The sequence below is a fragment of the Trifolium pratense genome, linkage group LG3 (genome assembly GCF_020283565.1).
Source record: "Trifolium pratense cultivar HEN17-A07 linkage group LG3, ARS_RC_1.1, whole genome shotgun sequence".
NCBI classification, from domain to species: domain Eukaryota; kingdom Viridiplantae; phylum Streptophyta; class Magnoliopsida; order Fabales; family Fabaceae; genus Trifolium; species Trifolium pratense.
This window is the reverse complement of record NC_060061.1, coordinates 6,442,106-6,455,645: the sequence shown is the minus strand read 5'-3', so window position 1 is coordinate 6,455,645 and position 13,540 is coordinate 6,442,106. Positions and strand designations below refer to the sequence as shown.

The 13,540-nt window shown below is 34.4% G+C and overlaps 2 protein-coding genes across 3 annotated transcripts; one reads left to right on the top strand and one right to left on the bottom strand.

Moving 5' to 3' along the window:
• Window positions 1-520: 520 nt before the first annotated feature.
• On the top strand, window positions 521-5,698 carry LOC123915971 (myosin-2-like). Of its 2 annotated transcripts, none has more exons than XM_045967273.1 (9): window positions 521-950; window positions 1,051-1,251; window positions 1,358-1,480; window positions 1,564-1,601; window positions 1,722-1,830; window positions 2,021-4,204; window positions 4,286-4,414; window positions 4,717-4,844; window positions 5,062-5,698. In XM_045967273.1, the coding sequence occupies exons 1-9, from the start codon at window positions 882-884 to the stop codon at window positions 5,303-5,305; spliced, it is 3,225 nt and encodes a 1,074-aa protein (XP_045823229.1). In that variant the 5' UTR covers window positions 521-881; the 3' UTR covers window positions 5,306-5,698. The 2 variants fall into 2 exon arrangements, with proteins under 2 accessions (XP_045823229.1, XP_045823230.1); XM_045967274.1 differs by having other exon boundaries at window positions 529-950; window positions 4,717-4,948; window positions 4,983-5,097.
• Window positions 5,699-12,521: 6,823 nt separating this feature from the next.
• On the bottom strand, window positions 12,522-13,449 carry LOC123915970 (protein LURP-one-related 4-like). Its single transcript, XM_045967272.1, has 2 exons — window positions 12,725-13,449; window positions 12,522-12,686 (listed from the first exon to the last, which is right to left on the bottom strand). The coding sequence occupies exon 1, from the start codon at window positions 13,373-13,375 to the stop codon at window positions 12,755-12,757; it is 621 nt and encodes a 206-aa protein (XP_045823228.1). The 5' UTR covers window positions 13,376-13,449; the 3' UTR covers window positions 12,522-12,686; window positions 12,725-12,754.
• Window positions 13,450-13,540: the final 91 nt, after the last annotated feature.

The window sequence follows — 13,540 nt, the reverse complement described above, 5'->3', positions numbered from 1 at the left end:
TATGTGAAAAATTTCCATGATTGCTTGCAAAACGAAAGGGAGGAAGTATCTACAAGACTACAACTATAAATAGTGTAGAAAAATTTACACTATTAATCAACATTGAATGCACAACAATAACTCTCATAAAAACAATATAAATAATTTCCAATATATTGTCAGTATATTAATAGCATTAAATAATGAAGACAAATTAAATATACTTTAACATATGGGTCATGCTAACTAGTGCCCCCGGGGCACTAGTTAAGGATACAAAAAAAGCAATTTTTGCATTGGAAATTACACTTTTTATACTTTACAAACATTGACTACACAAGTTTCAATGTAATTTTACTATAATTAGTATCCTTAACTAGTGCCCCGGGGGCACTAGTTAGCATTTTCCTTAACATATTTATACTTCAAAAAAAGAGTACGAAATAATAGTGTGATAATCTAAGAATTAAATCATCTCTTACCATAAAAAAAAAAGAATTAATCCATTATTATAGAGAGAAGGTTCTAATCTAATTAAATATTTGAATATAATAATAATTGTAGCAGGTAGTAGTAGCAGTAGTAAGTAATTTTAAAAAAACTGTAGCAAAGAAGCAAAAGACAGACAACAGAACACAAAAGCCGTGCTATGAAGAACAAGAAGAAGATTGAGATCTGTTCCTTCCTTACACTCTCTCTCTCTCTTTTTCATTTCCTTAAATAAATAAATAAATTTTTTATTTATTTTTCATTTCACTTCATTCTTCCACACTCTACGGAATACCATTCATTCAACACTCGATCGCCGGAACTGTTATTTTTCCGGTCACCGGAATCCACCGTTAAATCCTATGTTTCAGGATCAGTAACTAACTCTGTCGGTGCTGTGTCACTAATCCAAAATGTTCAGATGGAGGAGTGACAAAAATAAAGTCAAAGCTATTTTCAAACTCCACTTTCATCTCACTCAGGTATACTATACTATAGTACTTTCACATTCCTTCATTAATTCAATTTCAATTTCTAATTTGATTTTCTTGACGGTGTTTAATGTAATTAATTTAATTTCAGGTGGTACAATCTGGTGTGGATTCTTTGGTGTTGTCTATAATTCCTGGTGATAATGGAAAACCAACTACAAGATTAGAGAAAGCTATAGTAACTGATGGAATTTGTAAATGGGAGAATCCTGTTTATGAAACTGTTAAATTTGCTTATGACACTAAAAATGCCAAATTTACTGAAAAAATTTATTATTTTGTTGTTTCAACGGTATGATTGTTACTTAATGTTATGTTTTTTTAAGAATGTTGTTGACTTTTTGGTTTTGTTATGTGAATGTGGTGTTGGATTTTGATATGGGTTTTGTTGTGTGTAGGGGTTATCAAAAGCAAGTATTTTTGGGGAAGTTTCTATAGATTTTGCTGATTATGCAGAAGCTACAAAGATTTCTTCTGTTTCTCTTCCCATCAAGAATTCAAATTCTGATGCTGTCTTGCATGTCAGTGTTTGATCTCATCCATTTTCTGATTTTTTTTGTGCGACATTGATTTCGATAGTTCTGATTTGTTTCTTAATGGACAGGTATCAATCCAGAGATTACAAGAAAATAATGATAAAAGGTATAAGGGGATTTGATTTTTCTGATTATTTTTCTTCTTTCATTTTCTGGATATAGATTTTGGCATTTTCATATTCAGTTGTTTTTTATGACAGATTTTCTTGTTAAATAACATTTGCAGAGAGGAAGAGGAATATGAAGATACTAAACTAAAACCCAATGATAGGAGCTTAAGGACCTATTTAAGCAATGGAGATCTTAATGGATGCACTAAAAGTGATTCTTCAGAAGTAAGGTTTCACTCACTGGGCCAAAGAATTATTCATAATTGTAAATTTACCTTTACTCAACATGTATAATAAATAGTCATGTATATCCTGCCTCAAAGCAAAAGTTGTCTGTTTTCGTATACGTCTTCCATTCTTGGTTCTTAGAGTTAAAATTATGTTTCAAATTACTAAATTTCATCTTTCTTTCTAGATTTCACAGGATGCGTCTGCCAATGCAAACACAGATAGATCTGGATTGACTGTTGATTGTAGGACATCTAGTGGATCTGACATTACATTGTCAAGTTCCGACGGAAGCTTTGGACTTGATACTCCCCGAGAACTTGGACTAAGAAATACTACCATCCAGGTAACCACAAATGGTGTCCCTTCAGAGCCTCAAAAACCTGCTGTGAATGCCTTGCCATCAATGTATGATGTACATCAGAGATCATCACATTTCCGGGACCGCTCAGCTAGTTCAGAACATGGTCTGAGTACGGACGGTTCATCACATGGCTCTCATGATGCACTTCCGAGGGAAAGATCCCATCAGGCATCAGATTTAGAGAATGAAAAGTTGAAGGCTGAAGTTGCTGCTTTGGCTAGGCAGGTGGATGTGTCAGACATGGAACTTCAGACTCTTCGGAAGCAAATCGTAAAGGAAAGCAAAAGTAGGCAGGAGCTCGCAAAGGAAGTTATCAGCTTGAAAGAGGAAAGAGATACACTCAAAATAGAATGCGAAAATCTCAAGTCTTTACGCAAACGAGTGGATGAAGCCAAAATGAGTAGCAGGTCACAATTGGGAAGCGGAGATCTTCATACTCTTGTTGAAGAAATCAGACAAGAATTGAATTATGAGAAGGACCTGAATGCAAATCTCAGACTACAGTTAAAGAAGACACAGGAATCAAATGCTGAACTAGTTCTCGCTGTTCAGGATCTCGATGCAATGTTGGAGCAGAAAAATAGGGAAATACACAGTCGTTCCAATACTTACGAACATACTAAAAACTCCCATGATTTAGGGAGAAACCCCTCTAATTGTGAAACAGACGATGATGAACAAAAAGAATTGGATGAGCTTGTTAAGGATCAAAGCGGTGCCAAGGAGACACACTTACTTGAGCAAAAAATCATGGATCTCCATAGTGAAATAGAGATGTACAGGAGAGACAAAGACGAGTTAGAGATGCAGATGGAGCAGCTTGCACTGGACTATGAAATTTTGAAACAGGAAAACCATGACATTGCATATAAGCTGGAACAAAGTGAACTGCAAGAACAGTTGAAACTGCAGTATGAATGCTCTCCTCCTCCTGGCATAGAAGACTTTGAAACACATATCCAGAATCTGGAAAGTCGACTCAAGAAACAGTCAGAAGAATTCTCAAATTCTCTGGAAACCATCAAGTCTCTTGAGAACCAAATCAGCAGATTAGAGGAGGAACTGGAGAAACAATCCCAAGGATTTGAAGCTGACTTAGATGCAGTGACACGTGACAAAGTTGAGCAAGAGCAAAGAGCCATTCGAGCAGAGGAAGCTTTGCGAAACACCAGACATAAAAATGCTAGTACTGCAGAGAGGATTCAAGAAGAATTTAGAAGGCTTTCAATGCAAATGGCCACGACATTTGAGGCAAATGAAACGGCTACCATGAGAGCACTGACAGAAGCAAATGAACTTCGTGTTCATAAAAGACTACTGGAGGAAAAGCTGTGTAAAGTCAAAGAAGAGCTTCAGTCAGTCAAAGCTGATTATGAGGTAAAACTGAATGAACTTTCCAACAAAATAGATACCATGACAGTTCAGATGCAACAGATGTTGTTAGAAATTGACGACAAGTCCATGCAACTCGAAAACCAGAAAACGCACGAGGAACAAGCTGGCAATGATTTCTCCGAAGAGATCCAGTTGCTAAAATCTGAGAATGAAAAGCTTACAGTGGAGATCTCATGCTTATCTGAACAAGTAAAACAAAAAGAAATTTTAAGTTCTGACATGGAACTCATGAAGAAATCACTTGAGGAATATGAGATCCTGTTAAATACTCAAAAGGAAGAAAGAAACGAGCTTGTGAGTACAATTGCTTTGTTGAAGAAGGAAGCAGAACAGTCACTGGATGAGCTAAATATGATGATGCATCTCAAGGATGAAGAAGAGAAAGTCAGTAGACTCTTGCATTCAGAGTTAGAAGCACTTAAAGTTCAATATAGTGACCTGAAACGTTCTCTTATTGATGATGAGACTGAGAAAGAAAACCTAAAACAAGAAATTTTCCATCTTAGAAGTGAACTGACGAAGAAGGATGATGCATTAACCACACAAATTGCTTCAATTCCTCAGCATTCCAAAGAAATGACAAATCTGAGTGAGAAAATAAAAATGCTCGAGGTAAGTTTACAAATCCCGGCGATTGAGCAGATAGGTCCTTTGACAAAAATGCTTGATAACATAATGATTTGTTTATGACAGGACCTGATAAAGTCAAAGGAGATTGCCTTGGAAACATCAGCTTCTTCACTTTTGGAGAAGGAAAGGGAACTTCAATCCAAAGTTGAGGAACTGGAGGACAAAGTGGAGGAACTCAATCGGAGAACCAAGGTACACTAATTAGTACATCACGACACTTATGTCTTAAACAATATGCCGCTGTGACAAATTTTTTTGGCATATCCATCAAGGTGCATTGATGAATGATGAAAATAATAGGATTCAACTATTTTTTCCCATCATTTGTGATTTATCTTAGGCAACGTTTCATAGTATTTTTGGTTCGACGAAGTTTAAACTATTGTGCATGTGTTGCTTGGTATCTTGATTATGATTTTATCATTGAATTGTTGGTTTATGAATTATGACATAACTGAATCGTATATCTCCAATAAATTCTGCGCTTCAAACAGGTTGTTGCGGATACAAGTTTTACTTCTACAAATGACAGATCTGAAGAAGTAAGAAGTACAATTGAGCATCTCAATGATACTTCATGTATCTCTGAAGAAAACGGGGTTGTAGCATCATCATCCAAGAGGTTTGATTGCTTTCTACTTTCATCGAATTCCCTTCTCTCTTCTGTATGGCATTAAGAACAGATAGTTTACTTTTAGACTTTTAGTACCAATTGTGACACTTTAAGTCTGTCCTCGTTACTGTTGTCAAAAAAAAAAAAGTCTGTCCTCGTTACTCATAAATTTGCGAGTTTAAGTTATTTAATTGTTTCATTATTGATCATTTTCTTGCCATGGCAGTCATGCACATTTGTCAGTGAAAGAAGCAGAAAAACACACAATGGATACTAATGCCGATGGCAGCCTCAGCGACGTTTTAACCGAACTGTCATCGTTGAAAGAAAGAGACACATCAATGGAAACCGAATTGAAAGAGTTGCAAGAAAGATACTCAGAAATGAGTCTCAAATTTGCGGAAGTAGAAGGCGAAAGACAGAAGCTTGTCATGACAGTAAGAAGCCTCAAGAATTCTAGGAAGGGTTAAAAATTTCTTCCTGCTATCTTGAAGCCTGCATTGTATAGTTGCAGCACTTAAACCCTTTCAAATGAATAATTAATGTGTGCCAAGATATATACATCTTATTCCTTTTTTCTTTTCCTTTTCCCCCTCCTAAGCCCATCATAAGGGTACCATTTTCTAGAGTTATCATAGCAGTTTGACAGAGTTTGTTATGGTTTAAGTATCGTTTAGTTACCTATAGTGCTCTCTTTCACTACAATGTTAATCTGGTGATAATTTTTTTTTTTTTTTTTTTTTTTTTTTTTTTGCGGCTTTATAAGAGTATTCTTTTATTGTATCATTTAATTGTTATAATACAAATGAGAACATTACTTTATCAAATTCAATATGTATACATATTTTATATATTCATGTTCACATTTGAATGTTGTTGTGTTCTAGCAAAAAGAAAACAAACAATAAAATGAAAGAGTTAATATAATAATATAAGGACACATAATTTTGATCATATAATTTTATGGCCGATATTGACCAAAAAGAAATATTTTTAAACATAAAAATGGAATATAGGGTCCTCCATCCATATACAACATTGAAGAAAAGATGAATAGGACGCCAATAATATTGGAAATGAAGCTTTTGTGGTCTGAAAAGGATATTATACTCTTTGTCTGGTGGTTAGGGTGTTAAATCCAAATACTTGTGTTTTTATCTGACCGATTCTTCAGAATACTTTTGTTGTACACTTGCAATGAGAAGCCATTGCATATAGATCAAAATTAGGGTGGCAATCAAGCCAGCTGTAATATGATATTTCTCTTGTCCTTCATCTCCAATAGGTGATATCAGAGTGATAATGGTCCTACCTGGTCATATAGAGTCTTGGAATTTTGAATTTGACCTAATTTATCTTTGCGAAACGGGCTTATAAGGTAAATATTGTCCTCACTTATACGTAAGACTCATACATAAGTATAAAACATAGTTGTGCAGAGGACAAACAAGAATTACAAAGCCTGCACTGAGTCACTGACAGTGAAGGCCCCTAAAGCTAGGCTCAACAACATCACAGCAAAACATCCCAAACACCCTCAAAAAGACCTATTAACTAAGATGCCAATTACACAAATTAGAACCACAAACAGTTGAGATTAATTAAAGAGTTGAACTCTCCCAAGTCCCAACAAAGATTTTTCCATAGGCACCGGTTAGATATCAAACTCAATGTCAAATTGTATAAAGATTCAAATATTTATTACTTGTGTAACACTATATTCCATGTTGATAAACAAATTTTGTTTGATGTTATAACAAGGATATCTTACTAGTTATGAACAAATTGTCTCCTCCTCAATTGATTAATTGATCTCCTTTTACCTAGTTATAAAATCAAAAATTCATTACAGTACTCTTTGACCATTTTGCAACAAAAATATAATACTGCAGGGACTAGACCTATTAGACAAAATTGAAAAGTAAACGCATTTTTCTCAAGTATTTTAATCATATGCTGTCAAAAAACAAACAAGAAAATTCAAAACACAGAATATATGATCACAAAATGTCATAGATGGTTTAGAGTAATTACAATTGGCTTAATTAATTGACCAACTGCTTTGAAAAAGTACACAGTAATTGAACAAAAAAACTCAACTAGGCTAATTAGCTGCTAGTGGTTATATATTAGCTAAAGGTAATTATACAGAAAATAAATTGAAGAAACAGTGTAAAACGCATCAGCACTAGCAAAAGCTTTGTTAGTAAACTAACTACTTATGCAGGAACACTATGTGAACCAAAACTAATTTTTCAGACACAATCAATACACAATGTAGAATAATTGGTTGTGTCTGTTGTCACTGTACAACAACATTATGTTAGTACAACTGAAACTAGACTCAGAATCACTGTATTCACCGAGGAATTTGATGGTCGTGTGCTTGTGATCTATTGAAGAGATTCTTCCAGCATAAAACCATCATCACCAATAAATTCAAAATCAAGTCCCTCATGTCCATCAAATTCCTTGAGCCCCACCAATGTCTCAATTGAAAACTCTTGGTCTAATTCAAAATACTCCGAAGGAATGTCTATATCTGAACCAAAATTGTCGAAGCTTTTTTGTTCAAACCCCTTTATCCTGGATGTTTTTAATCCAGAGTAAAAAACAAGTCTTTTCCTAGGTGAGCAACAAAATGAACTTTCATCAGAATCCCAACTGAATTCAACTTCAGATGGCCAAAAAAGTGGTTCATCACCACTTAACTCTTTTATGTCTGCAGTTTCTAATAGATGTTCTGCTGAAAAAACATCTTCTGACTCTTCACAGTGTGCTCCAGTGAATGAAGAAATGGTAGAGACTGAAGGAAGAATCTCAGTACCCCAATTTATCTTATAAGATGAGATTGGAGAACCATCCTGAACACACTCTATTCCTTGTTTTGAGCTTGAATTCCGTTCATTGTCCTGCTCGTCAAGTTTGAGTAAAGAGTCCCAGTAACTTGGCGTACCTATGTCCGCGGTTTCAGAATCAGCATTGTAGCTTAGAGGACTAGAAGGGTCCTCAGATATCATTGAATCTGAGAGCCATGCAGAATCCAACTCTTCAAGACTTAGTAAAGACTGCAAGTAACTTGCTTTGTCCAAATTCCTTTCACTGTCTTCCTCTTCAAGTTTGAGCAAGGAATCCCAATAACTAGGTGTGCCTGCGTCTGAAATCTCGGTGAAAGAATCAGAATTGTAGCTTAGAGGACTAGAAGGGTTCTCAGATATCATTGAATCTGAGAGCCATGCAGAATCTTCATCTTCAAGACTTATTAAAGAATGACAGTAACTTGTTCTGTCGAAATCCGAAAAAGCATCATAATAAGTAGATGAGCAAGTTCTGTGGGGAGACCCTAAGCTTTCAGAGTAGCAAAGTGCATCATTGGCATTGTCTGTTCTTTCATTTGGAATGCTTCTGTTGGATAAAGAAACCTTCTCTTCAGGTTTTACACTGCAACTGCCAAAAGAATTGACCTTTTTGTTCAATAGAAAGTAGGAGCTTACCACAAAATACAACCAAAAAGCCAACAAGTTGTTGGCACCAGAATGAAATAAAGCAGAATAGTCATTTTCTTCGACAAACAAATAAGACATTCTCCGGTTACCACGGCATTGATGAAAATCATTGTTTTGCTCTTCTGCCATGCAGCCAGTGGCACTTCCTGTTAAACTCATTCCAGTAGCTATCATCTTCAATAAGTATCAGTGACACACTGTTGCATTGTTTTAACCAAAAAACATAAAGATAATTGACAATTTGCTAGAACGGAGGGAAAAAATACACATTAAAAATAGTTAAACTCTCTGTCAACACAGGACATACACTAGTTAGTAGTTACCATCTTATTAGAGCAGAAAAATAATTAATAAAAAATTATAAACATATTATAACGCATATCACAGGAAATAAACTTAAAAAGTTAACAAAATATAACTAGTAGACATAAAATGTAAATAACGGTTATAGATTATAAGTACCAAGTAATGACATTTTTCTTTATTAAGTCAGCTATGGCAATGATATGAGATAGTCAATTATAGTAGAACAATATGATATCTTCATAATTGAATAATAATAATAATAATAATAATAATAATAATAATAATTAGGCTTAATTACAATTTGCGGCGTATTTCGGTTTTTTTATGAAATTGGTTCGCCATTTTTGGTCTCTCCATCATGATTTAACATATTTTAAATGGAACGATGTACAATGATGATATTAAATGATTATAAGTCATAAAATTACACCAAAAAATAATTAAAAATCCACATTTTGTCCTTGTGAGCATAACTCAGTTAGTAGGGACCTTGCATACAATATGCAGTGACCAAGTTCGATCCTTGTTACTCCCATCAGACAACTTGACAAGAAAAAATTATAAAAAACTTCAATTTCAATTTCAAAAATTTAATTAACAAAATGTAAATAATTATTTCACATGATTCTACGTAATTGCGAACAGGGCAAATAGAAGCAACAACAAAGGACAGACAAAGTACCTAAAAATCTGACACCACACAAGCACAAAAGTCAAGCTCCAACAAAATATTAAAATTGCATCATTGACCAACCAATAGTGAACGAAAAATAGAATAGGGAGAAAATGTTACCTTAAAATGGTTTGTTGTATTGAACTGAAAACCACCACCACCAGCACGTGAGTGACAGGAGGTTTGGATAGAATGAGGGGAACCCTAGAAATGTAGACGCCGCAGCAAAAAGTAGAGTCGATGAAGGTGAATTGGAGTGTGGGAGGAAAATGTGGTTCTTATTATTAACCAAAAAAATTGAATAGTACGTGTATGTGTGTATCAATCAAATATGGTAGTTTTCGAAGTAATAGCGGTTGGCGCTTTTGAGTGCAACGCAAAATGTGCCATCATTCCTTTTTCAGTTATGGGAGTGAATGTCCCAAAGCAATATCTTATCATGTACTAATGTATCGTTTCCACTAGTAGCGGTTGAGTTGAGTCGAGGAAGGGAGGGAGAACCAACTTTGTGTACTCACGGATTCTCTGACGGAGATCAAAAGAGTGGATAATTGCGTCAATATAGTCATAGGAAATGTTAAACGATGTTTTCTGAGGTAATGATTAAGAAAATAAAAATGGTAACCGAAATCGGATTTCCTTTTCATGACATATGCGCCTTCCTTATTGTAACTTTCTTTTTTCGCTTTTAGATTTATGGTAAAATACTCGTTTTCGATAAAATCTTCGTTTCGCAAACTATTAATTTTAAAAGTATTGCTTTTAATGTTTTGAAAATTTAAAAGAAATATTTTCTACTCAAAATCTTTGTTTTTATTTTCATATTTGTTTTTTTAACCATTTTTCGGCATTGTTTAGTATGATTTTATAATCAAAACGTCTTAATTAACAAAAGAAAAGTTTTTTTTAAAAAATAATTTAAAGAAAGCTATAGTTTAACTAACGCAACTATTTTTCATTTCACTCATCAATTTTTTTTTTACACACTTCATTTTGTTATGTGTCATTTTCTTGAGGTGAGTCAATTCCTCAAAAGTAATGTACCAAATTCAGGGGAGTGGAATTAGCTCAAGGGACAAAATGGATTCTTAATTTCCTGACTCTCATGTGTGTGTGTGTGAGAGAGAGAGAGAGTGGACTTGAGAGTTATAAGTGGAAGTTGTAATCATCATATTCCATTAAAGCACGTTTTAGGCAATAGATAGATTAAGCATAGTAAAATACACTCAAGAGAGTTTATAAAATAAGTAGGGACAGAGCCAACGCCACTCAATTGTTTGGATGACTTAGTTTATGTGTTTAATTCTCTGACTTTTACTTGAAATTTTTAATTAATCAGACTCAGTAGTATTTAACAAGCACTAATGAAAACGACATTTCATTTTGTAACATTAGCTAAAAAAGAAAACTCCTTTGAAAAACAAAGTCATAGATAGATAGATAGGATTGAAAACTAAAAACAATTTTTGAGTTGAACGTAGTTATCATTTCCAATAACTCTAACGGTTAAGTTGATGTCATTGTAGTGCAGACAAGTGCTTGCCTTTGCTTAATTTTGTAGTTATCTGTTATAAATTATGGATTAATTCATGATTAGTAATGGCAGGTCGATGTCATGAACATAAAATATGGTAGTGGTATATTCTTTTTTATTGTATACACAGTATAGATCATTATCCTTTTTGGGAATAAAGTCGGTGTTAATTAAAGATAAATCAGCATTATTTCAATAAAATATGTCATAATCAATTTTTTTTTTTTGGTACATGTCATAATCAATTTTTATATCAATGTTTTATTTTAAAGAATTGGAAATTTTAATTTTTGTTCGTAGTATTCCAACCTCAAGTCCACATCCATGCACACGTTTTTGAGAAAATATTTGCTTTGAATTTCATTTTTTTTTTAAGACATTTGCTTTGAATTATTTGCTTAGAAGGGTAAGTATTGTATATAAATTATTGTTGATCTCTATTCTAAGACAATGTAAGCATTTGGTATGTAGGGATGACAATGGGTGCGAGTTTGATATTACCCAAACTCACACCCATATATTCGGGTGCCACCCAAAGTCAAATGTTGTTCAGGTGGGAAAATGAAATTCACACCTACACCCGCTGGGTTCGGGTTTTTTCACCCAAATCCGAAAGCCGTAAAAAAAACACGCATAAATTGATTATCTACTCAAACTCGACCCGAACTATATTTGATAAAATGCAAAATGTAGCATAATTTGGTAATATAGTTTGTAAATTTCAAAATAGTTTTTTTTTTACTAAACAATTCATCAAATGTTATCATCACTACAGCATGCACCGGTACAACATTCAAAAACTTAAAAGGGAGCAAAATATATAGGGGTAAATAGTTAATTTAATATATAAACGGGTGGGTGAATGAGTTTCGGGTGTGGGTTTGATACTATCCAAACACACACCAATATATTCGGGTGCCACCCGAACCCAAACCCAGTCAACTCGGGTTTCGCACGTTGACTTGGGTTTGAGTTCGAGTGTGTCTATCGGGTTTGAGTTTTCCTGTCATCCCTATTGGTATGCCGAAACACTTAGGATTTATGGGATTTGGATTAGCTGATGTAGAGAAAACACGCGGTTTCACATTGTTTCGAATTTCGACCGTTAATTTATGATCGGATGTCCCAGATTAAATCCAGAAAAGTAACCCTAAAAAATCCCATTCGTCAGATCGTAATCGGACGGTTCAAATGCATTACTGCGTCACACAGTAACTGCATCTGAATATGATTCACAAGTTTCGGTGACCACAAAGATCCCGACCACAAATATATATCAGAAATACTACTAGCATCGAGGCTGCTCGCCAGTCCTAGATCTAGCCAGGCACAATTGGAAAGAAAAATAAATTGGAATTTCGATGTTGTCTGCGCCATGGCGCAGCTCCTCTGCGCATAGTCTGATATCGAATTTACGACACTTGCACCCTCGGGAACAACTATTTACACTAGACTCGTGGTTGGTGAATAAATTTTGATAGTATTCATCAAACATTTGCTTAATTTTCCATCTTAAATCTTAATGGTAAACTGAAGAGATACAAAGCTAGATAGCACTGAATGCACTAATACACACAGCTTAAAAATTGAACAAAACAAAATCTCTATCGTTAACACATACTATCAAAGATTACCTAAAAAAACTCAATACAAAGATCAAATATATATATACAATAAAAGCTATCATTTCTTCTCTGTAAACAATATATAATGTGTACATGTACATAACACATACCTCCCTAATTATGGATCCTGATAATGGTTCAATAAAAAAGAAGCTAACAAGCTTCTTATACAAACTGAACCAAACACTAATTACAAAACTTTTAGAAATTTACAATTTACCAACAGAAAAAAAGATCTTTTAGAAATTTAGAAGACAGTAGCAGAATGAATTGATTTACATTTTTCCGCATATCAATCCGTAAACGGTAATCAAAGCCATTATAAGGGAATGATCCGTTCCCGCGGCCAAATCCAAAGTTAGAACATCATTACTCAAAACAACTCCCGAAGATGATTGTTTTTGTTTCCCCTCTGCTATGATTTGTCCGTCTAATTTGTTTACTATACGAAAAGCAATTGATTTGCCAATACTGATTCTTTCTATGCACAAATTTTTGGAACCGGCTTTAATCTCGCAAGCTATTTTACCTGTGAGAGTGAGACATTTTTTAACTTCAAACCATGGTTGTTGCTCCTGGCTTCTAGTATTAGACTTGCTGCAATATTTGTGGCCTTCCCAGCAACCAAGAGCTAGCAATCTCTTTTTGATGGTGCAGAGAAGATTGCCTTGTTGATCCATCAGATTAACTTCTCTTTTACCTTTTCGGTCATAGTTATCAACTCTGTAAACTATGTGACCATTTGAATCATAGACAGTGCAACCATTGGAGTGGAGAACAAGTGATTTCATCCATAAAGTATATGTTTCTCTTTTGGAGCTAAGACAGTACTGATTGTGAGACTGAGACTGAGAGGATGTTGTGGATTCTTGATTAGGATAAACCTTTGGCGCCATTGTTTGTTAGTATTTGTGATTTGTGATTAATGTGATGATGATATTTGAGATGTGGAGTTTATAATTAATTGATTGAATGGTATCTGTTGAAAGAATAGATGGGATGAGTAGCTTATTTATATGCCTATTCTTTGAGGCCCCTACTATTTGGCTGTTTCTTGGAAG